Source organism: Sinohyriopsis cumingii, chromosome 11 (assembly GCF_028554795.1).
Source record: "Sinohyriopsis cumingii isolate HCF-2022 chromosome 11, ASM2855479v2, whole genome shotgun sequence".
Lineage (NCBI taxonomy): Eukaryota > Metazoa > Mollusca > Bivalvia > Unionida > Unionidae > Sinohyriopsis > Sinohyriopsis cumingii.
Window position 1 is genome coordinate 99,047,717 of NC_142971.1, and position 23,206 is coordinate 99,070,922.

Here is a 23,206-nt window from a genome sequence, read left to right on the forward strand (position 1 = left end):
TGCTGTAGCAGCTTTTCCTTGAAGTATATGTACAGTCAAGAAATTTGCTGATGCAGCAACTCTTGCAAATTCGTGCTGCATTCACTAAGTTAGAATATCGGAAGAAAAGTTATTATACGCTCATGCAATGTATAGGATTTTATAATTCTTAAATAAGAACCACATTCTTTATTAAAACAATATATATCTGAATTACAAGAATATAAAAAAATGCTTTTAATACAATTTTCTAAAACTTTAATCATGACAGATTTATGGCATTGAAGAAGGACTGAAGACAGGTAGAAATGCTAATTTATATAAGGAAATAATAATAATAATAATAATAATAATAATAATAATAATAATAATAAACTTTATTCAACGAGCATATTCAGTCATGGCAGAGTCATCTACCCTGTCGTCTTCAACGTAGTAACGGGTCGTTATAATAAAATCACCCCTTATGTAGATGTTCAATTATACACTAATATTTTCACATTATCTCAGGATATAATGATACACGTCTCTACAGGGAGACCTTAGTACACTATTCCCCTTTTTAAAATCATTGTCATGTTGCTTTCTTTAATGCCATACCAGCAGCAGTTCCAACAGCACCAAGTGCAGCTGCTTTTGCTACATCTGGAGGTGCAGCTTCTATTAGCGCTGATATAACCGCACTAAATGGAAATATACCGCCTGTTATAATTGAGTATTTAACAGCACTAGCAGAAAGATTGAGTTTAACGCCTGTTTATGATTGTTTGGCACTATTGAAATGTTTGAATTGACGTTCTGACAACGAGAGTTTATTTTGACCACCTGTGATCTGATCTTTATTTAGTGATATTTTTATTACACAGTTTTTTGCTGAACTTGATTGAAGCTTTATAATCTGACCAGGAGTCCGACTGACACTAACATGATGATATGACATTATAAATATCGTGGTAATTTAATTACATGTTTTCTGTTGGAGCATCAATAACTCTCATTCGTCCACCAACATCTTCAAGTAAAATTGATTTGTCGCTGAGTATAACAGCGATTGCTCTGTAACCATCAGCAGGCAGTCGAGCTACAAGGGCTCGAAAATGTATATCAACGACAGATTTGCCTGAATAAATCTAAATGTTCCAACGAAAAGTAATAGATTTGATATAATGTGAAATCCCGCTGAGATATCTGTAAACCAGTATCAACATTTTGATCACTCCCCATAAATGTCATCAACCGATGATAAGCACGTGCAACATGATTTTGATCAAAATTTAACAAAACGTCTTCAGAACGTTCTTGATGTCCGTTTATCCTCAAAGCAACTTCAGAAACTCCAAGTGTGTCAAATACCATTGGATTTCTTTCCTGCGAATCTACTCTGGCATTTTCATAAAATGCGATGAATATATGTGTCATTTTAATTACTTTGAATGCTATCTGTAGCCATTTGGAACCATGATAACAATGATTTACCACCTGAATTCATAAAAAGCAATTAGTTTTTCTTCTTCAGCAAGCGATGGAATCATTACCGGCATCCACAGTGACACTTTTGTTAGTATTACTTTGCTAACACAAACTGTGTTAGTTCGCCAGATTGCATCAGTGTCAGTGGATTTTCTCATAAGTACCGCAGTGTGTTTAGCTCCAAAAATAAGTTTTCTAAAAGAAATTCAAAATCCAAAGATATGTGATAATGGAATTGTACATGAAAATATTTCGTCTCCATTTAACACTGATCTACGTGTGACAAATCTATGTTGAAATTTTCGTTCATCGATGCAACTTCAGTTTCAGCCGCATTTAGTGTTACGTTATTACTCTCATCCTGATCAGTGGTATCCTTTGCAAACATCATTGACAGACCAGCTTACCTCGAGTAAGCATCGCTGTATCTTGCCAAACCCAATATCGTCGTAGCAATATCAACATTTTCGAGACACGATTCAATATTTTTTCCGTCAATTATATATATATATATATATATATATATATATATATATATATAGCACTGTTAAATAATGCCGTGACACCATTATTAACAAAACCAGGTCAATCTAAAAGTACGTACGGCGTATCGTCTGCTTTCAAAAGTCCACATTCTACCTCAATAAATGCTTCAGCAGGTAAGCAATATATGCTTGTACCTTGAACTTGTAATTTGAGTCGACCACGCTGTTTTTGGTACACGTGCGTCATAAGAATAATAATGATAATCGCTGTAGATTCTTCTTTGAGAATTGGTACATCCATCTCAAACGCTAGATCGGATATACGCTTGAACATCTTATTATAACTATCTTCGTCTAACACGAAGACCACTTCCTGCTATTAAACGTGCCGTTATAATTTTTCTTTTTCTGGCTGTGGTATATCACCCAACTCTGCTATTATTTTTAATTTGCAGCTTGATTTATTTTTTACTGATTTTTGTAGGCATAACTTCAGTGCTGGGTAATTTGACTGGCTGTGGTTTTCTTCGTACTAATCGAGCTAATCTTTGTTTGATCGATGAAAATGCTTTACTAGCAACATTACCAACAGCACAAATACATTCATCGCGAATAGCATCAATATCTTTCATCCCAAATTGTTTTGCAATCGGTATTGCTTTTGGAGCAATTCTCTTAAATAAACCCATAACGACATCACCATGTCCATATCTATAAATCGCTTTGTAAGCTGGCAATCGTGAGTTTGCTACTCTGACAATTACAGGTCCACTTTGAGCATTGTGCATAATTATTTTTGAATTAGATGCTGATTAGTTAATAGTTTTCATTCACTGCAATAATCATCAGCAATTTCATTGATAAGAGAATGATATATATGTTACGATCCATAACACAGTCTGTAAATAATCTTCGACAAGTATCAGATATTTCATTAATAATTTCTGGAGAATTATTTCCTGTGCGTTTTCCTTTGAGTAAAACTTCTAATCGGTCAACATCGGCATGAACACTGTCAAGACAAATTCCTTATCCACTTCCGGTTTTTTGGTAGATCAGGTGATTCTTCACCCGTTTCATCAGGAATATCTATTTCTTCTTGTTTCGATTGTAAATATTCTTTTAGTTCTTCTACTTCTTTATACAAAATTTTGAAATCTTACATCAGGAAATCCTTTAGGACCATATTTAAGGATTAATATATCTCTAATCCAATTTTCTTCTGCAATTTTTTCTTTAGGTTTTAAATATTCATTACCTTCATCATAATTCGCAGCAACATTTAATACACCAAAACGATCTTTATCCTTTATAGTTTGTAAACCAGCAGGTTTGAATTTATCTATTATCTCAGATTCAATAACGTCTAAATGATCTTTTTTAATAGGCCGTAATTGTTGTTGGTGGTGGAGGAGGAGTAGATTCTTGCTGAGATACAGGTTTAAGTAATACGTTTCTTTTTCGTGGAGGTGGTAGAGGTGGTGGTGGTAGTGGAGGAGATTGTTGTTGAGGAGGAAGCTGAGGAAGTTGTGGTCGAGGAGATTGTGGACTATCTTCAGCGATATTTGTTGTAATTGTCTAGGCTATTCGATTTTTCCTAATTCTCTTTTAAATCTTAGAAAATTATAATCATTAGCCTTGAGAGGACTTTTTCAGGTAAAAATGAGATATAGATCTCTAACCCAATCATTCTCTGGCAAAGAATCAACATATTTCGATCTAACATATTTATCCTTATCTTCTTTTTTTAGGGCAATATCATAAACTTCTGGCTTTGCATTCACCATAGCATTAAAACCTCTTTTCGTCAATTTATCTTGATAATCAATTAAAGGTCCAGGTCTATGTTGTTTTTTAAGTTGTTGTCCAAAGGATAATATTTTTCTTATTTCATTATTATATGCAATAAAATCAAAAGTACCTGCCCTAACTTGCTTACTTTTTTTTTGTATAATCGAAATATTCAACTTTCCTAAGTATCTCTTGAAATCGGATTATCAGCATATTCAGGTTTTAAAAATATATCTCTATTACTAAAACTCGTAGCAGCAAATATAGCTAAATCTGCTGCTGTTTTCGCTTTTTCTATTGCTTTAATAGTTTCTTCAGCAAACGTATCACATAATTTAATTTTTTTTTCGTTTTTGGTTTTACTCCAACAGCATATCCAAGTTCTTAATCAAATTAAGGAAGATGACGCTGAACAGCAGATTTCCCAACTTGAAGGTCTCTTAAAATACTTTTTGTTTGTTTAGTTCATTTTGCTATTTTTTCACTTTGCTCAGCAGTTTGTTTTACTGCTGGAGAAATGCATTCAGCAGCTTCTGCAACTCTTTCAGTAACCTTTGTAATAGGTTTAAATAATTTTTCGGTACCTTCTGCATATTCAACTTGTGATTCTTTACGTTCTTGCAGCTTTTGTCTAAGAGAATCACGAACAGGCAAAAACGTTTTGATTGCTTCTAATCTTGCTCTAGCTAATCTAGCTGTTTAGGATTCCGTACCCGGTGTTATTATTGATATAACGCGTCGGTTTGGCGTTATTACGCTTATATTTGTCATTTTCGTAGGAAGCTTTATTTTTTAAATGACGTTCTAGCAAAAGGTCTGTTCACTCTCTCTGCTGCTAAACGTTCTCACTAAGGTAAAGTTAAAATTGTGACGGTACTTAAAAGGGTTATAGGAATGAATTAATTGCTTAAATCTGACTCCACCTGGACAACAGGTAAATCATAATAACACAATAAGGGTAACATGCTGAGAACATGTATGCCAAAAAATACAAATAATTAGAAAACATGACATTACCACCACAAAACAAATGCAAAATAACGAATTACTTTTCTATCAAAACTCACCTTTGTTAGTTTAATGTATACAAAAGCAAGGTTCCCAGTGAATAGAAAATGTTCATCACACTAAAGATGAAGATTCCCGGTGAATAGCGAAATATTAGAGAAATTCCGCCTACACCGATGCGAAAAATGTCAAACGAATCTCGTCCAACCTCGGCAATTCAACATTAGGAAATAAGGAGTCGGCATCATCTACATCGCCATTCATTTAGTCTCCTCCGCACACTGGCCAAGCTCTGACTCCTGCTTCGACAGAGCACCAACGTACACAGGCCCATATGAGTGACAGGGAGAACTGATTTTATTTTGAGCTGTTAATATCTATGACGAAAGTAATCGCGAAGTTATATTTGCGCCCCAGGCTACTTTTGTTAGGGTGCAACACGCACACGTACTTCTAACCAATTAACATAGTTCACTTAGAATGATATTTGACTGCGTCCTTGTTTTTTGTATGAAATGACTTTTCTGTCTTCGCCCAAGAACTGTTACACTAACCAGTGTGTATATTAGCCGATTTGTTCCACTTCTTCGTTGAGTCAATGTTGGTGCAATATAATTAGCTGTAAATGCAACCGGGGTGGATTTGTTTTGTCGGTGGACCCTACTTCTTCGTTATAGAAACAATTTTCGTGGGTGCTTTCATGCTGGCAGCGCTATCAACGACCGGTGTTTTCTCTTGCTAATGCAATGATTCCAAGCTGGTTTCTTGTTAGTATTTGGTACATTAAGGGGGTTCCAGCTGTTGATTTCTATCTATCCCTTAACACAATTATATTTCTGTGTATGCGAGGGTTTGTTGAGAATTATGCAGAATTGCATCAACACATGGAACAAAAGCACTATCTGTAATGACCACTCCGTAGGCAAAGTCTGCAATCACCGCGTCAGAATTCATCACTTATTTGTAATGGTGAACTAATATTAAAATACAAACGCCAATGCCGTTTAAGAACACATCAGGATAAAACGTGCAGTCCTTCGAACGGAAGTCCATCTCCAGCGACTAAGGATACTGGTACTGAAAATGTTAAAGGTTCTGCAACAACAGCGTAGGTCTGTCAAAACGTGAGTTTGTAACATGAAACCAAGAGGACCCAAATCATGTATTAGTAATATAATTCTACCCCACTAACGTTTTAATTCCAGTGTAGATCACAGTATTATCTGGACGAGCGCACCTTTAAGATATGAGATTCATGTTTATAAATAAAAGAAATTAAGAAATTTTTTCAAGAAAATAGAAAACAAGTCGAACATTTGCTAAGGTTGATAACCTAGGGGTTTCCTCTCCTTTGATTAATTTTCATTGAATTTGGCTCCTTGTAGATACTACACACAGTGGTTAGAGAACCTCACTGAATTTGGTTCCTTGAAGATACTACACATACTGGTGAGAGAACCTCATTGAATTTGGCTCCTTGAAGATGCTACACATACTGTTGAGAGAACCTCATTGAATTTGGCTCCTTGAAGACACTACACACAGTGGTTAGAGAACCTCATTGAATTTGGCTCCTTGAAGACACTGCACATACTGGTGAGAGAACCTCATTGAATTTGGCTCCTTGAAGATACTGCACATACTGGTGAGAGAACCTCACTGAATTTGGCTCCTTGAAGATACTACACATACTAGTGAGAGAACCTCATTGAATTTGGCTCCTTGAAGATACTACACACAGTGGTTAGAGAACCTCACTGAATTTGGCTCCTTGAAGATGCTACACATAGTGGTGAGAGAACCTCATTGAATTTGGCTCCTTGAAGATACTGCACATACTGGTGAGAGAACCGCACTGAATTTGGTTCCTTGAAGATACTACACATAGTGGTGAGAGAACCTCATTGAATTTGGCTCCTTGAAGATACTGCACATACTGGTGAGAGAACCTCACTAAATTTGGCTCCTTGAAGATATTACACATAGTGGTGAGAGGACCTAAGCGAGCTTTACATCCACTTATTGTTTTGTCGTCACATCGTCATCATGTATCAGTTTGATTCTGTTTTATTCATGATAAGGTCTTTACAAATTTCATCTATCAACTTTCGATGATGTATCGGTGTCGATATAACCAATGATAGATGCAAACAATACATCAGCATCACTGATTACCCAGTTTTCATTTATTTCGGCCAGGTTCTCCCAGGCAATACCTTGCACTTCAAACCAATATCTTGAATGTCCATGTTAAACGTTTTAAGTTTCTCATTTGCTCTTGGAAAATAATAATATCGGCCGGGTGGACATCAACGTCAATTAAAATGGGTAATTCCAGTTAAAGCTTTCGGAGAAAGTTTTAATGTAACACTGCAATATTAACTGTGTATATAAGGCATATTTTTCAATAATGCTTTTTAACTTCAACAACTACAACATTTCTCACTGGTGGTCAGTGAGTCTCATTCGATCACCTGCTTCCACCAAAAACAGCATCTTATCGGAGAGAATTACATCAACACATTTGTAACCATCGGGATTTGGCTGACTTACACCTGCCGACCACAGACTGTCTGTGTCAAGTATTCCAACCAAAACTAATAAATGGAGTACAGTATGATGAAATCGTGTAGGAAAATCCGTAGACCCGTGTCAGGTTTTTCATTCAGACCCATGAACAACTACAACTTCTAATGTGCACGTGCTACATGATTGTTTGTAAAGTCAAGCACAATTTTTTTTTCTGATGGTTCCTGATGGCAGTTAACCGAAAGAAACTTCAGACACTCCTAAATGATAAAATATCATTTGATAGACATGCTGCCCACCGCCAGTTAGTAAAATTGTCCATGAAGATATCAGGGCGAGACATTGCAGCTCAACAACGTCTGACCAATTCGATGATTGAAACATTATTATTATTATTAGTAGTAGTAGTAGTGTAGTAGTATGGATGCATACGTATATGGTTCTTTCTGTCTTTTACACTAATACTTCGTCTTCTACTACTACTACTACTATTACCACTTACATAATGTTTAAATTATTTGCTATGCAAATGTGAGCAAAGCACTAAACATTTTAAATGCTTTTAATAAAAAAGCTATTTTTATATATACTGCATTAGTTTGGAATGTGTGGCTTATAATTAACAAAATATGGTAAAGTCCATACTCTACTTGTAATGTATTTAATGAATCAAAGAAGTTTGTCACTGTAGTTTCGCGCCCTTTATTCAGTTTTACTGGTTATAGCGGTTCATATCTTTCTTATACGTTGTACACAGTATAAATGTACAGACTTCATTTTTAGCTGAGAGAGAAGTAACGTCACAAACGTGCACCTTACCATGTATATTAGGCTGTCCATGTGCTAGAAATAATATTTCTTACTGCAGTGGCCGCTAAAGACTTGATTTTGCCAAATTATTAAAGTTTGCACAGATACGACAAGTTTTGGTTTGAAAATTGCAGTTTACCGCGATTAAATAATCCTCAGCTGGATAGAGGCTATGCCAGGTAAATACTTTCGAAGACCTAGTCTTGAGTATGAGTCATGATAGTCCGGAGCCATGTTAGTACGATATCAAATTTGTTCAAATGCATTCTCTATTGTCGAAGCAAAGCGATTACTCGAAAGTAATGATCGTAAGTTCGTACTTTATATTTCATTTACATTATTTAACTTCAAGGATTGAATAATTCAGAAAAGACGACATTTCTTCATGAAATTGGTTCCCTCCGCAGTGAATTCATGATTTCAAACTGCAAATAAATATGCAGTTATTTGTGGAAATGGTTTGATCTATAGAAAAACTGCGATGTGGTAATGTGGTGCGATCTAAATGAAGCATTTGATGCGAAACGTTGCAGTGTATCCAACTCCTGAATTTAACATCCAATAGGTTCTTTCAAATTATGATAATCTCTACACATAAAAATATGGTCTCAATTTGAGGCTCCTCGTAACATCTTAAAGAGAGCAGGTGACTATTCGGCAGCATTTAGCAGTTTTTGTGATAGCTTTTGTAAACAAAATAGCAGCTGACCATGTACTGAGAGAAATTTAGTCTTTCAATGTATGCAACTCGTTGAAATCACTGCTCGAAGGTCATTGGACATTATGAAAAATGTGTCATACATCGTGGTCTGTACTAGTTTGGTTGTTGTCAAACTTTAATGTATGAAATTACAGATCAACTCCTTCCTTGTAAAGTATTTTAGATAATTCAGTACCATGAATCTAACTCTGTTTGAACATTCACGAGTGCGATATCCTTTTTTAGAAGAAAAAAAATCGTATCTTATCCAAAATTATCAGAAAGGAATAAAAATGTATTGCCATCATCAAATAAAGCGTCGAAATTATACATTTTGACCGCACTGCATACGTGGTTCAGCGTTTTGTTATATCTGATTATAAACAAAGGCACATATTCTTAGGACTTAAACTATTTCATGGATAAAATTTAGCTATAATTTTTCTCCAAAACGCTTCATGCGAGTAGGAAGTCAAAATATATATACAAAAGAACTTTGTTAATTTTGACAAAACCAATACATGATGCGGTATTGTTTTTAATCCATAATATGTAAGAAAGTAAGCATTTATATTAAACAGTTAAAGATTCTTTTCTTTCAAAATGTTCATAACAAACACAATTCTACATTTATAGTAAAACGGTATGCATACTATTATCCATATGAATTCTTATGTAGAAATTATTCTATAACATTTGATATATCTATGTGATAACAATATGTTATCTTTAGATGATATAATTAACGTCTGTTATATCTGGGTTTTTAATGTAGTATGTACGTAAACCTTGTTGAGTTTTACTAATTTCACAACTGTTTGTTGAATATTTGTTTCAAATGCACGGTCATACTATAAACTAGATGTTAGCTATTTATGTCACCATGGAAAAATAAAGACTATTGTTATTATTATTATTATTATTATTATTTGTATTTTTTACTTGCAGTATGTTATGAATTTCAGCATACCATATATAGTTATGAAACAATTTTTGAACATTTTATAAAGGTTCTCATTCAGGTCAGGTACTGTACAAACTATATAAGGAAATTTTAATAACAAAAGTAAATCATAATAAACAGTTTGCTTTGCAATTACAGATTACGTGAATTCCAGATTTTGAATGTGTTCCTGATTGAATCTAACATAGAAGTAATACTGACTTTCATCAGATCTTGCTTGCACAGTAAACGATTTTTATTTTCCAAATCAGATATCGTATTTGCAAACTATTTTACTGATTTGTCTGTCTCAAGTTTTGATTGTATTTGTTAAAAGAGTCAATACAAATATTCCAACTTGATTTTGAAAATATTGGTCTTAAGTATCTGGATTTTCATCACCATCTAGGAACTACTCTCTTTAAATATCAAATGGACTTGTCACATAAACAATATTTCGTAAACGGTACCATCTCGAATAGCTGATCCTTACCGTGTTCAACATTTTGACACACGTTTTTGTGCCAGCGGTGGGATTGAAACCACCATATGTTTCTTCACGAAGAAGACTTTATGCTATGTGGCGAGAACAAATTGTAGTCTAGCCTGCACGTCTGTCTGGAAGTACATTACACTAGATGTCCGGGCACTAAGTTTTATTGTGTGACTCTTGCAGCGAAAACGTCTGTTAGAATATCATTTGCAAAGATACAGGCGCTAGGAGCGTGTGGGAATGACTGCGAGTATAAATTAATGTCATGCACGCTAGATGAGAGTTTTATAAGCATGTGTGTTCAAACATTTCTTTCAGTGTTTACAAATTGGTATAGAGGTTGTTAAAAACTACTGCTACTCGATAGTTAACAGTAATTGAAGCTCTCAATCCCATATTGTAAAGGAGATAATTTAAATTATTACGCAATGAAAGCTTTCAAGCATGCGTGATATGCAGGCACTTATGTATATGTATATTGTATGTTCCCCATTCATAGTACAGTTGGAGCAATGATGAAGTATCAAACATATATTTTGTTATTTTATTTTTACTTGGATAACGACCGAAATTAAATCCACTATAATTCATACAGAACATTGATTTAACCGGTGATCACAAGTGGGTTTCCCACAGCGTAAGGAGAAGCACACGTGGAGGTTGACTGGTTCCAAACGAGACCGGAAGGGCACTGCATGACGTAAGCATCTCCCGCAAGGTCGCATTGGATAAACTTGGTAGCATCTGGGTGGGGGAAGAACAGATTCTGGGAGGTTAGGGCCTGTGCAGTACATGGGTTGGTCGTGATGCCCGTACCTGAAGAAATAAAACTATATTTAAAGTACGTGATCTTACATACCTTGGTCGCTATAGAATGATAAACTATTATTAGAGACAATTGCAAAAGAAGAAAAAAACAACAACGATGTAATGTGCTGTAAAATATCGATATTGGCCTCTGCTTTTTTCGCTATGTAATAATCAATGTTTTGATGTCTTCTATACAAATGCGTCTAATTCGATGCGCATGATGACTATGTCTGTACTCTTAGACGCAACATAGGTTAGACAAAAACTTTAAGTGATTATACTTCAGTAATATACATGAATGTGTCAAATATAGTACGGAGAAAACTGCAGTAATATCGTAAGAGTGTTAATTAAGCCCATAATGCGGTCAATACTTGAAAACAAATTCCTAAATTTTATGAATTAATGATGGATCAAAACGAGCATCCGTCTCTGCCAAACGAAAAAGATCATTTCAGATACCAGTATGTAAAAGCCGTCCTGACCATCTTTCCACGTTTTAAAGAAAAAATACAGTCTTTTTTTCACAAAAGAAAGGAACACAAGAAAATAAAATAGTTCATTGCCTTCACGAAATAAATGTCATTACGCGTAGAATTCAGGAAATTTTATTTGGTACACGTATTTTGTACCAATGGCTAATTATAAAATGGCAGCCATCAAGCTCTGGACGTGTCAGGTTATCTATATCTCGATTGTTACAAATAAACTCAGTGTAACTGATTATCCCGTGTTTCCTAATTGTGATTATTCTAGAACAAAACAGAGCACAAGGACACAGTGGGCCATCTCCAAATTGGAACTATGAGTACCCACAAACGACGCCAAGCTTTTGGATTGACTAAGGACAAGTGGTGCCGAAAAGTGTAATTTGATATTTTGAAGTTCGGAAAAGGGGCCATTTTGGTATGTCATTATGAAAAGTTGGGTTTATAAACTTCAATATGAAGAAGTTGGGCTTTAAAAATATTCCCAAGAATTTCCATGAAGTAAGTAAAAACCTTGCATTGCTAACCAGTACTAGAAGTGAACGCATATGTACATAGGTTAAAATTAATCTAAAGCCGCTAATCACTGACACATAACTGATTTAAGTAGATTAAAAGTCTATAGCTACGATATTCACACATGAAACATCAGGGGGTCATTTTCGAATTGATAAGTGCACAATACCTATAATGGTTCCTGCTCCAGTGACCGTTCCACCAGTTCCAATCACAGTGCCTCCAATCACAGTTCCGGTGCCGGTGGTGGAAATAACGACACACGACTGCCTGGCCTGGTTCCACACAAGACGCGAGGGGCAGGAGAGGATCTGAGCATTCCCATCTGGGCTGCACTCGATGAACTTTGCGTTGTCACTGGTGTATGCAAAGAAGATATTTCCAGACGCAATATTTATCGCTGTACAGGGGTTAGCAGGATTGATCTGGGGATTTACGGCAATCTGAAAATTTGGAAAAGGAGCATCAAACTGTATGCTGCTTAACCTGCGCTTTAATTGGGTTCAATAAAAGTTTCTAATCAACTTAAGAAGACGGGGAGTGCAATTTACTGCTAACAAGCGATAGCAGTCGCGCTCATATGGCCTCTTACAATCATTCCCACGGCTCAACGCTATTGTATGTTTAAAAATGTACATGTAACTAACCCCAGATATATTAAAGGACACGTTTTGGCTTCCATTCCTGCAGATTTAGAAAAGTGGAATTGTTAGTACTGAAAACATACATGATATCTTTCTAAGACAAAAATGTAATAATTCATCATATAAAAAAGAAATCAAAGTAGGTCCAGTTAAAAAAAGGATACTCGGATATTGTCATTGTTTGAAATAGACTCTATCTGACCAACATAGAGCGAATGAATCTTTGTAACAACCAGCGTCTTGATACCAGTATTGCATAATCCACTTCTTGCTCGCGAAAATAGATCTTTACTGAAGGAAAGAGTGCCAATAAGTTGAAATCATTAGGACTATTAAAAAGAAAAAATGTTTGCAAAAGTGTCATTGCTGCCCTGTATCATAATTTGGATTTAACAAAGCCCCCCCTGCCCGTACCAAAATCTACATATACTGGTGGGAACCCTAACCACCATCAGTTTAAAACCTAAATTCCTTCAGTTCTCGTATTGTATTTTGACTAAGAGACACTTTATTACTTTCATCATACGCCTTAACAAAATCTTGTGAAATTTTCCAATTCAAATCATACTTTATTCTGTACTTAGCACGATTACAGCCATACGTTAAGGCAAAGCTGTTAGTTGCATTTTATTTATTTCGCTTTCACATACTGTATTCATTAACACAACATATATTAATTTTACTTGTTGGATTGTATTCATTAACACAACATATATTCCTGTTACGTGTTGGGCTATATTCATTAACACAACATGTATTACTGTTACGTGTTGGGCTATATTCATTAACACATGTATTACTGTTACGTGTTGGAGCTAGTAAAGCATGGTCTAACTAGTTCCTATGGTAACCAGGGATACATAACTTAACCAGAAAGGGGGATGTTGGCGGTGGATGATGAATGATAATTATTGACGATCATTCACTTTGGCCTCGTTGGAATCCCTACACTATTTAGTTCCTCATATATTTCATTTTTCTACAAATGTGATGATGACAGCCAGTACATTAGTTGTATGGCTACATGCATCAAGACTGTTACTTGTTTTAAGCACTAAATTGGACACATCATATTAAAAATAAGTAAAGATTGTAGTTCGTTTTCTGGAAATAATTCCATCTGAGTGAAATGACTGCAATTGTTTAATGCAATTTACCTTTCCGACACCAGCCAAAGCACATCCATTTGATTTCTCATCCTAAGCAAAACCCAAATAGACTGAGCTAAATGTTTTATCTTCTGTTTCGGCTTTAGCGGAGCTTTCATATGAACGCAGGTAGCATTCTTCGTCACTCGGCAGATCTCCGGGAAAAAGAAGGTGAACTATTAACGATTTTCTTAGAGACAGTACTTAATAACAGCCAAGTGTCTCAATTAGTTCAGTAATACATATAAGACCTAAATGAATTCTGGTAAATAAGGTGTGAGCTATTTGCACCCTCACCAGTGGTCCGTTCTGTTGACTTACGGCTGTCACTAGAGGCGTTGGCCTTGCTGTACACCTCTAGAGCGTGAATCGAGATGATGGACATTTTGCCACCTCAGCTTAACTAATGCTTGGTCTGCTTGTACACTTTCCTAGTTGTGGACACTTGATAATTAACATTCGGCCAACTCAACCTACACGAAGCCTGGCAGAGGAGTTAGTGGTCTGGTGTGGTGTACTCCATAGTGTGGTACTTACGTACTTAAAGCATTTGACCTGTTCAACTAACCTGAGGCCTAGTACAAGAAGTTGTTGCCTGGTTGTACACCTCTCCAGTTGGACACTTGATGAGAAACATTCGACTGCCCTGGCCACATTGAAGGAATTTTGTAGTATCGGTTGGATGAGCATAGTAGATCTGACCATTATTTGTGCCACAGGGGTTGTTTACAGGAGGCTCTAGAAAATAATGAAAAGTTACAATAGAGAAACAATAAATCTATCCTCCTTTCCATTTCTTACCTGATCAGAAAAAATGTTCCCGCTGCTTATATACTTTAATGTACACATGTTGACGAATATACTGTTTGCAGATCGTCCTGTCACTTGAAGAGAGATGCCAGGTATGAAGGCACATAAACGCCTGGGGGATGTGGCACTACTTCCTTCCCCCAGGAACATTTAGCATCCCGCTGTGCGGGAATAAACCCGTCGCACATGCCCTTCTGGGCGCACGCGACGTAAATCCAGTCAATCAATCAAAGCAACAAGTGCAATCGAATTAGGACTTGGGATATTGTGCCTGTCATTTTATGTATTTACTTTTTTCCCATGTATTTCAAGAAAATTTCGAAAATGGAAGGTGGCCAAATTCAATCAGCATGTATGGAATTCACAGTTTGCAAGTGCGAATTTACACTTAATAGCGATAAAATAAAGTGTTTGATGTTTAACAAGTATTGCCGTCTCCTTTAAACAAATGGAGATTAAAACGCCTGGGATCGTTTCAACTTATGTTGGAAACCCGTATAGCCTAGATACGCTGCATTTCATGAATTCCCAAACAAGGCCATCTGTCAGTTGATTTTTCATTTTCCGATTTTTTTAATTAGTACGTCCGTTTGATAAATTAATGGATACCACTCTGAAGGCCAATGTCATTATTCCTTCACCTTGTTGAGAACTCTTTTTTCTCCAAAACGTAATTTCATGCAAAAAGATAACTATATCAAAACTTCAAAAATCAATATTCACGTGTCTAGGTAAGTAAAAAGAGGTAAATTATTTATTAGCGGAACATTTTACCAATTTACTGCATTTATTTAATGTAATTCTTCTGAATAGCCTAACGATAGTGATAATGTGATTACCGCATAGTGTCTCACAGAGAAAGAGCTTGTTCAGGATCCTTGCTTATCCTTGTTTTTTTTATATCTGTACGAATGTATTATAATTAAAAATCCCTAATATTTGCAAATCTGTTTGATGCTGTTTTCATTCAAAACTTTTGTACTGCATAAAAGATGTATAACTGGTGACACATATAACAAAGTACATATATAAAGGGTGACATGTAAAATGGGTCAAGGTTGATTGGATTAGTAAAAGTAAATGTTGTACGGAAAGCTTAGAATTGTTCAGTTTGGCTTTGGTATGCATTATCTGCCACGATTATAAAAAATTCTCGTAAATATTAAGACCAAACAAACAATGATATTACGACATTGAGGACATAGAGAGTGCCTGAATAATGATAATACACTATAAGTCTGATCATCAAAAAGATTTTAACACAGGATATTTGAATCATTGAAATCACTGCAGTTTGTGCACAGCAAAAAACGTCTCTTGAACCAATAACCAAATACCTACTGACTGTTTTTAGCAGTGCTTTGATACATCTTTCAGAGTGACAATCGAATACATACAAGATTCATATTGCTTGTCCTTTCATGCTTTAAAAACTGAAGATATTCGAGTGACAATCTAGCAATGTTTGCCAGTTATTACAACGCAAGAGATACAATGTAGACATCATCAACAAGTGGTGATGATAGTGGTTGAAGACTCATTCCGAGGAGTCCTACGACAACAGTTTAGATGAAATGAGAGATATATTCTTTGAAAATCCAAACATAGTTAGGCTGCCAACACTGATTTATTAATTAAAGAATTTAGATGCAAGTTGCTAGAATTCAAGGAGTTAGGGATTCAACATAAAAGATGGTTCTCATAACGGTCTACGCTTTATTCTAGATGACTGAGACGGCCGACGTGTTTGTATATGATCTGGAGTAGAAGAAACTAAAACCCTACTCATAAAAGTGAGTTTCTGCAATAAATCGTTTTTGATACTAAAATATTCTGAAACGAAACTGTTCACCATCTGAGAACAGGAACAACACAAAAAAAAAGAAGTGATGCCAACATGATCACAAATACCATTAAAACTTACGGAGCTTCTTATTTAACACCAGGCCTTTTGAAGATGTTAAAACATTTTACAGGAACGCACGAGCAATTCATTCCATTTCAAAGAGTGAAAACTCTGATTGATCCGATGCTATTTAGTTATAATGTCCAGAAGAAGGTCATTGTCGATAAAAGATCTCTGTATGAGACTTTATATTCCCAAGCAGAGGAAATAAACTGCAACCTCAGTCAGCTTTCATTCTGGCCCTACTAGACTGAGTTCTTCCTGTACCGCTTTATCTCTTTCAAGAGCTCCTGGCATTAATCATACTTCTTGCTATCACCCACTGTTCTATGCCAAGACGAATGAGAACTTCAAGAACTGTTGCAGCAGTCTCTTTTTGCTCATATCCAAACACCATTAAACTAAAAGTCAAAAAGCTACCTACAATCTAGATAACCGTCTTGATTTTCCATTTTCGTTTTACAAACTAACCTTGTTATTTAGTCGTCAATTTTAAAGAAACTACCCTATGTTAAAATGACAATGTATGGTCAGTGGAATTAAATTCACTGTTGTATGCATATTGTAAACCTTTAACAAAAGAATGATTGATGGAAAACTGTCATGTTATGGTAGCCAGGACGATGACATAGATTATGCAGCAGAACAGAGTTTTTTTAATTGTCTGAAAATAATACATGTATCTAAAATCATAGATTTACCAATACGACAACCTGATACAGATGGTTCTCATGCCTAAATGTAATCCTGAGACATTACCTGGTTCATAATACGTAATAGAATTGTCCTTTTAGGCTGTAGCAATATGTTTATTTGTATGTCAGATCTCATGTCCTAAATCAGAATTTAGCCAGTCTTGTTCTGGTCGACGTGTGAACGTGTACTTGATTATATATGTTAACTTCATTCTTTTATATCTGAAATATTTACTACTAAGCAAAGGCGCCCCATTAAATAGTGATAAAATATTCCGAGAAAAACGAATAGCTTTAACAGAGAATGCTTTGTTAATCAGTGCTCGTGGTTATATCAATTCTGTAGTTTCATCAGATAATTAGATCTATTGTTCCTTAGAAACACAGCCTTATAAAGTAGTAAAATGTTTCAAACATTTCTTTATTTTATTCCCTGTGATGTTTGTTAACGGCCATTTTTTCGGTCGTTTCACAGATGCCTGTATCTCTTGATTCTAATATTTTCTGATCAAACTAATGATCAGTAAATAATATGTCAAGTATTGCTTACTTTTTATTTGAGTCGTGAATGTGATTGCTGTTAAATAATTTAATAAATGTTGCATAAATACTTTCAGAAATATTTATTTTCCAATGGTTTGACACAGAGCACGTACCGTCATCTTATCGGAATATTGGCGAAAGTCGTCTAAACCTCTGACGTGGAACAAAAATCGTAGGTCTCACTGGATAGTTTCGAATTTTGACACCTAATTATTAAGGTAGAAGGCATGAACCTAATTATCACAAGCCTAGCGTTTATAAATTCACACATAAGCTAAATCTATAATGTGGTTTGGATTTACTTTGAGCTAGGCTTGAAAATAGGTTGGCTTGTTGGTGGCTGCCTGTCACAGTTAGATGAGCATGGGAGATCAAATGCGTAACTTGGGCTGCAAATGAGCTGCCGACTTGGCTTACGTATTTATGTGTGTCTGCTACAGAGGTAAATATCTAAAGATCTACATGGTTGAGGGGTGATGAAAAGTATGCTGATTTGTTATAGTACTAGTGAACTTTATTCATGCATAAGGCACATACTGATTCTTTTAGCTGCCTTGTCACAGGAAAATATTCAAAATAGCCATTTCTTGTAAAAAATGAATGTAAAATTTAGGGGTTGGTCGCAGTGTTGGTTCAGTATGAAGCCATCAGTTGCATCAGGAATTAACCTGATTACTGCAGTCAAAATCTCACATGTATGCTTTCTACAAAAATCATTAGTTTGTTTTTATTTGTATCTTCAGTGTAAAATTATTCTCATTTTTCTGTAATTGGTCATTGTTGGATGAAAATTTACCAGATAAGCTGTCCAGTGAGACCTTAGTGATATTTAATGCGAGAAGGTACTTTTCCTAGGATTGACGACACGCTTGCGAGTTTAATTCCCCTTAAATAATGACCGCTAGGTCTCCATGAAAATGTTGGTAAATAACATATTGAATCTATATATTATTTGCATAATTTTAAAGATTTACACGAATCTTTTGGCTACCATGTGAAATAATAGTTACATTATGAAACTGTGTGTATTTATGTTGCTTAGAAACAACACTGCACACAACGAAGTATTTGTAATTCTACACAAGTTATGCTAACATAAATAATTACCCTGCCATGAAACACAAACTGTTGAAGAAGATATGTTTTGTGTTCATATATATATATATATATATATATATATATATATATATATATATATATATATATATATATATATATTGTGTGTGTGTGTGTGTGATTTGGATTTTCAACGTAGTTTTAACAATTTTCCATTCGTATCGCTACGATATCTGCAGTTTGGCAGTTTAGCAGTGATGTTTAGCACTGGGGCATCATGCCGCAGACATGTAGCATGATGTCCCACCCCGTCACTTTATCCTAACACTAGGTCGACCAGCCCTAACACTAACCTCTTAATGCTGAGGGCCAAGCGAGGCAGCTGCTAGTACAATGTTTATAAGTCTTTCGTAGCACTCGGCCGGGGTTCGAACCAACGACCTCCCGCATCCAAGAAAAAAACATACAAAATCCATGTGATTAGAAAAGAGACTCCATTTTTAAACATAATATTTTATCTGTGGCGATTTAAAGGCATTTAATATCAAATATAGAGTTTACAATTTATAAAAATCATCTCACCATAGCAGTTGTTAAGTCCGAATAAAGCCTGTCTCTTATCTGGAAAAAAAAACGAAAGGATCTAATGTTATGCACATTGCATTAACATACACATTCTTTCAAAACAGGTTCACTTAACGTCACTGGGTATAATTCAGTGCATATTCGAAATTCATTCAAATTTCAAAACAATAAAATCTACAAACACAATGGAACACGGGAAATAAACCTTAAAAAATCATAGGTCATACTTACACGGCAAAGTCTAACAAGCAAACAACAGACGTATTAGATACACTTAAATAATGTTTGTTATAAGCAGTAGTCAGCTTATATTCTTTAAATTTAACATTAGTTATTCAGCTAACACCGAAGTTTAAAAAGGAAATAGACATGTAAGTGATCTTCAAAGTTACCGTTATTTTGAATCGATTTTAAGATTAAAGTTTATGTATTTCAAACTCAAATATACCTCTTTGGTTGGAGTCGGCTGTCTTGGCTCCAAGAGCCAGATAGGCACACACAGCAAGTATCACAAGCTTGTACATCTCTCTGTGACGATTTCAGAAGATCTCGGCTTCTCTGTTCAAGAACTCCAAGTGTAGTGAATCAGTCTTTTGGCTGACCTTATATACCATCTTTCTCGTGATATGATTGTTAGTTTTGTATGACACCCACCTCAACAACACTGGAAGGAAGGACATAAAGGTTTACATCCACGTGCATGCACTGATCATCCCAGTCACCCGCATGAAGGTCCGACCTACCTGTGATGCAAGCATGATGACGGGACAAAGTGTTTAAAGAAAATTTATCTCCGTATGGAGGAAATACAGACTGGAGGGAAGACTGAAAACTAGACCATGGCTAGATATTTCAGTCATGAATATGTTCATTTAATGTTGAATATATATCGACTTGCAGTCGAATACGCATCGGATTGATCCATTCTGTGTAACATATACGATATAACATGGTCTGCATTTTAGGAAGTTTCTTGCCATGAAACAGAAGTTTACATGTCAAACGGATTAATATCTGTTGAATTATTAGTTGACTTGTATTAAACTATTTTCGGAATTTATTTTACCAAATACTGCATTGACTGCCATTTTATATTTTTCCTGTATTCCAAATTTTGAACTAAGCAGAATGTAGTCGAGTTCATAATCAGGCCTATACGGGATATACAATATTTACTCCCATGTCTTCTGCGAGGATTATGTTTCCAATCAAACGAGCCACGCCATGCAAACTTGATCATTAGCGGACATCCTATGAGCCGTGTTAGCGCATGGTGTTTACTGTTTGTCCGGACGAGGTGCAGGGGTCTTGAAGAGTGACCCCTGTTTGATTTATCCGTACAAACATCGTTATCATTTGGAGCTTTCTATTTATCTTGATTAGGCGGACGGTAATTAAACATTCTTTGATACAAATGCGTAATCTTCATGTTGATGGCCGTTAAGTAAATGAACGTTCAGATCTGCTAGTGCTTGATTACATTTAGCATACGGTAAAATCATGACGATTCACCGCACGAGAGAGAGAGAGAGAGAGAGATGGGTAACTTAATATGAACATTTATCTCAAAGTAGACTTACCACACACATGTATGTATGTATGTATGTATGTATGTATGTATGTATGTATTAGATTTTGTCTCGTATCTTTTATACACTATATGTAGACTCGTTACAAAAGTAAGTACATGTATACTCGGCCTTCATTATACTTAATGAGGCTCGGCTAGCGTGGGTACGTGGGAAAGCCTGACAGTAGCTTCTCGTGGATATGTGGGAAAGCCTGCCAGTAGCTTCTCGTGGGTACGTGGGAAAGCCTGCTAGTAGCTTCTCGTGGGTCGGTGGTTCTTCCCAGGGTTTTCCAGGGTTCTTCCTCCGCCAGTTATTCTGGCCGCCATGTATAGCAGCCTATCTTGTGCTGAAAAATGGCGTTAAACCCTAGAACAACAACAACTTGCTTAATGCATTCAACACGAATTGTTAGTGAATCTGTTCTCACATACCGAGAACGGAGTTTCTAGATCAGTATTTTATACTATGTCCGTCTGTCTATTATATATATATATATATATATATATATATATATATATATTGCATTCGGATGTAATATATATTTTTCTTTGGTTAAAACATATTGATTGGAAAAATGATCACAAATGTATAGACATGGAAGAAAGATTCGAAACAAGTTTTTGAATTTACGATACATCTCCATTTTACATTAACGATTAATTAACCAGCTTCCATGCAAGAGGTCTGGAATAAGTCAAGACAGGTGACGCACATACATATAATGAAATAAGAGGGATGCATGAATGATAAGAGAGAGCGATGGGATAAGTGTTTGGTGTGGCCGGGTACGTAAACTTTTAACGGTAGTCACACTAAAAATGGGTAATCATATGTTCGTATATCTATCTGTATTAAAATAAATATCTGCATTTCTCTTCTACTTTTGTTGCAAATGTTTAATTGGAAAACTAAAAGTATATCAGCATCAATATTGATATTCATTACAAATAAACTGCAATAAAGCTTATTTCTTGCGTTAGTAAATAGTCCGCATTAAAAATTTAAATGATTGTCGTTTTCTACTGGATATTGACAAAAACATGAATGATTGTCGATAACGAAGTTTGTTTCTTGACCTGCTTAGTAGCACAGACGCTTGCCTATTACCAAATGCTAAATAACTTGGAGCATAAATTTCTCGTTCTGTAATTCTTTTTGAAGGTTAGTATAGGTGACAAATTTCTTGGGAACTGAGGCAGATCGTTTCATTAATCGTTGAATGTTGGTATATATAATGTTTTGGACAAAAAGGTTTTACTTTGTTTGAACGATATTGCTCGCTCGAGCTTCTTATAATATAAGGCACTGCGATTAAGGTGGGGGTCAATCAGTTTTATAAACCGAAGACTTTATAAAAACTGCAGCGAGTTGTTATGTTTTGCCTGTCTGCAAGAGTAGGTAACCTAGTTTCAAAATAAAGTGCTTTTCTGCTAGCATATTTTGGTAATCCAGATACTGTTTTGGTTGCTCCAAACTATAATTGGTCAGGTTTTTCTGGGTCTGAGTTATAATTCAGATGCATATTCCAGAGTTGTGAACAGGTACGTCAATTTTTTTTTCATGTTATTTTGATCATACATATTTAAACTTCCTCAGTCGTCCAGTTGACACAGGTACATATTTAATTATAGATTCAATGGTGTTGTTCCAAGTGCCATTGTATTATAATATAATTCCCAGATGTCAATGTGATTAACAAACCGAATCGTTTCAAAGTCTGTTATGTATTCCAGCTCATAGAAATAATTATACACATATTTAAACACCAATCTTCCGAAAATATTGCTAATGTTACTAAACATGGACATGGGTCTGTAATTTGATGGAATAAATTTGTTATATATTTGTAATAAATGTTCGAATGGTCAAGATAAGATCACTGCCTTTAAAGGTAAAACAGTTGTGAACAATACCACAGAAATATGTGAAATATTCAATATTTGTATGCAAATGCGGCATTAGACATTGTAAAATATGTTCTTTATAAGCCGTTATCCCATCTGAATATCAAGACTATTAAGGACAATAGTAATATAGATACAAAATTTTAATTTAAGCAAGTTAACCATGAAAAATGTATAAAATGTTAATCGGTTTAAATTTGAAAAGGGGATCACACTTTTGTAAAAGATAGGAAACCGGTCCTTGATGGCCATGATACAGATCTAATTAATAATAAAAAAAAAACTTTACAGTTAAATAATTTCCGTGATCGTCTGAAGGAAG

General features: G+C 35.3%; 1 protein-coding gene across 1 annotated transcript; it reads right to left on the reverse strand.

Moving 5' to 3' along the window:
• Window positions 1-10,738: 10,738 nt before the first annotated feature.
• Window positions 10,739-20,003, reverse strand: LOC149789095 (uncharacterized). The gene is made up of 5 exons (XM_089975830.1): window positions 19,858-20,003; window positions 19,407-19,445; window positions 14,383-14,552; window positions 12,192-12,465; window positions 10,739-11,024 (listed from the first exon to the last, which is right to left on the reverse strand). Exons 1-5 carry the CDS (start codon window positions 19,931-19,933, stop codon window positions 10,813-10,815), a joined length of 771 nt encoding a protein of 256 aa, XP_089831956.1. The 5' UTR covers window positions 19,934-20,003; the 3' UTR covers window positions 10,739-10,812.
• Window positions 20,004-23,206: the final 3,203 nt, after the last annotated feature.

Excerpts from the sequence above, each read along its gene's own strand:
- LOC149789095 (XM_089975830.1), bottom strand. The coding sequence starts at position 19,933 with ATGTACAAGCTTGTGATACTTGCTGTGTGTGCCTATCTGGCTCTTGGA. Across the intron at positions 14,553-19,406 it reads CGGACTTAACAACTGCTATG|AGCCTCCTGTAAACAACCCC; the intron begins GTGAGATGATTT and ends ATTATTTTCTAG. Across the intron at positions 11,025-12,191 it reads TGGAGCAGGAACCATTATAG|GTACGGGCATCACGACCAAC; the intron begins GTATTGTGCACT and ends TTATTTCTTCAG.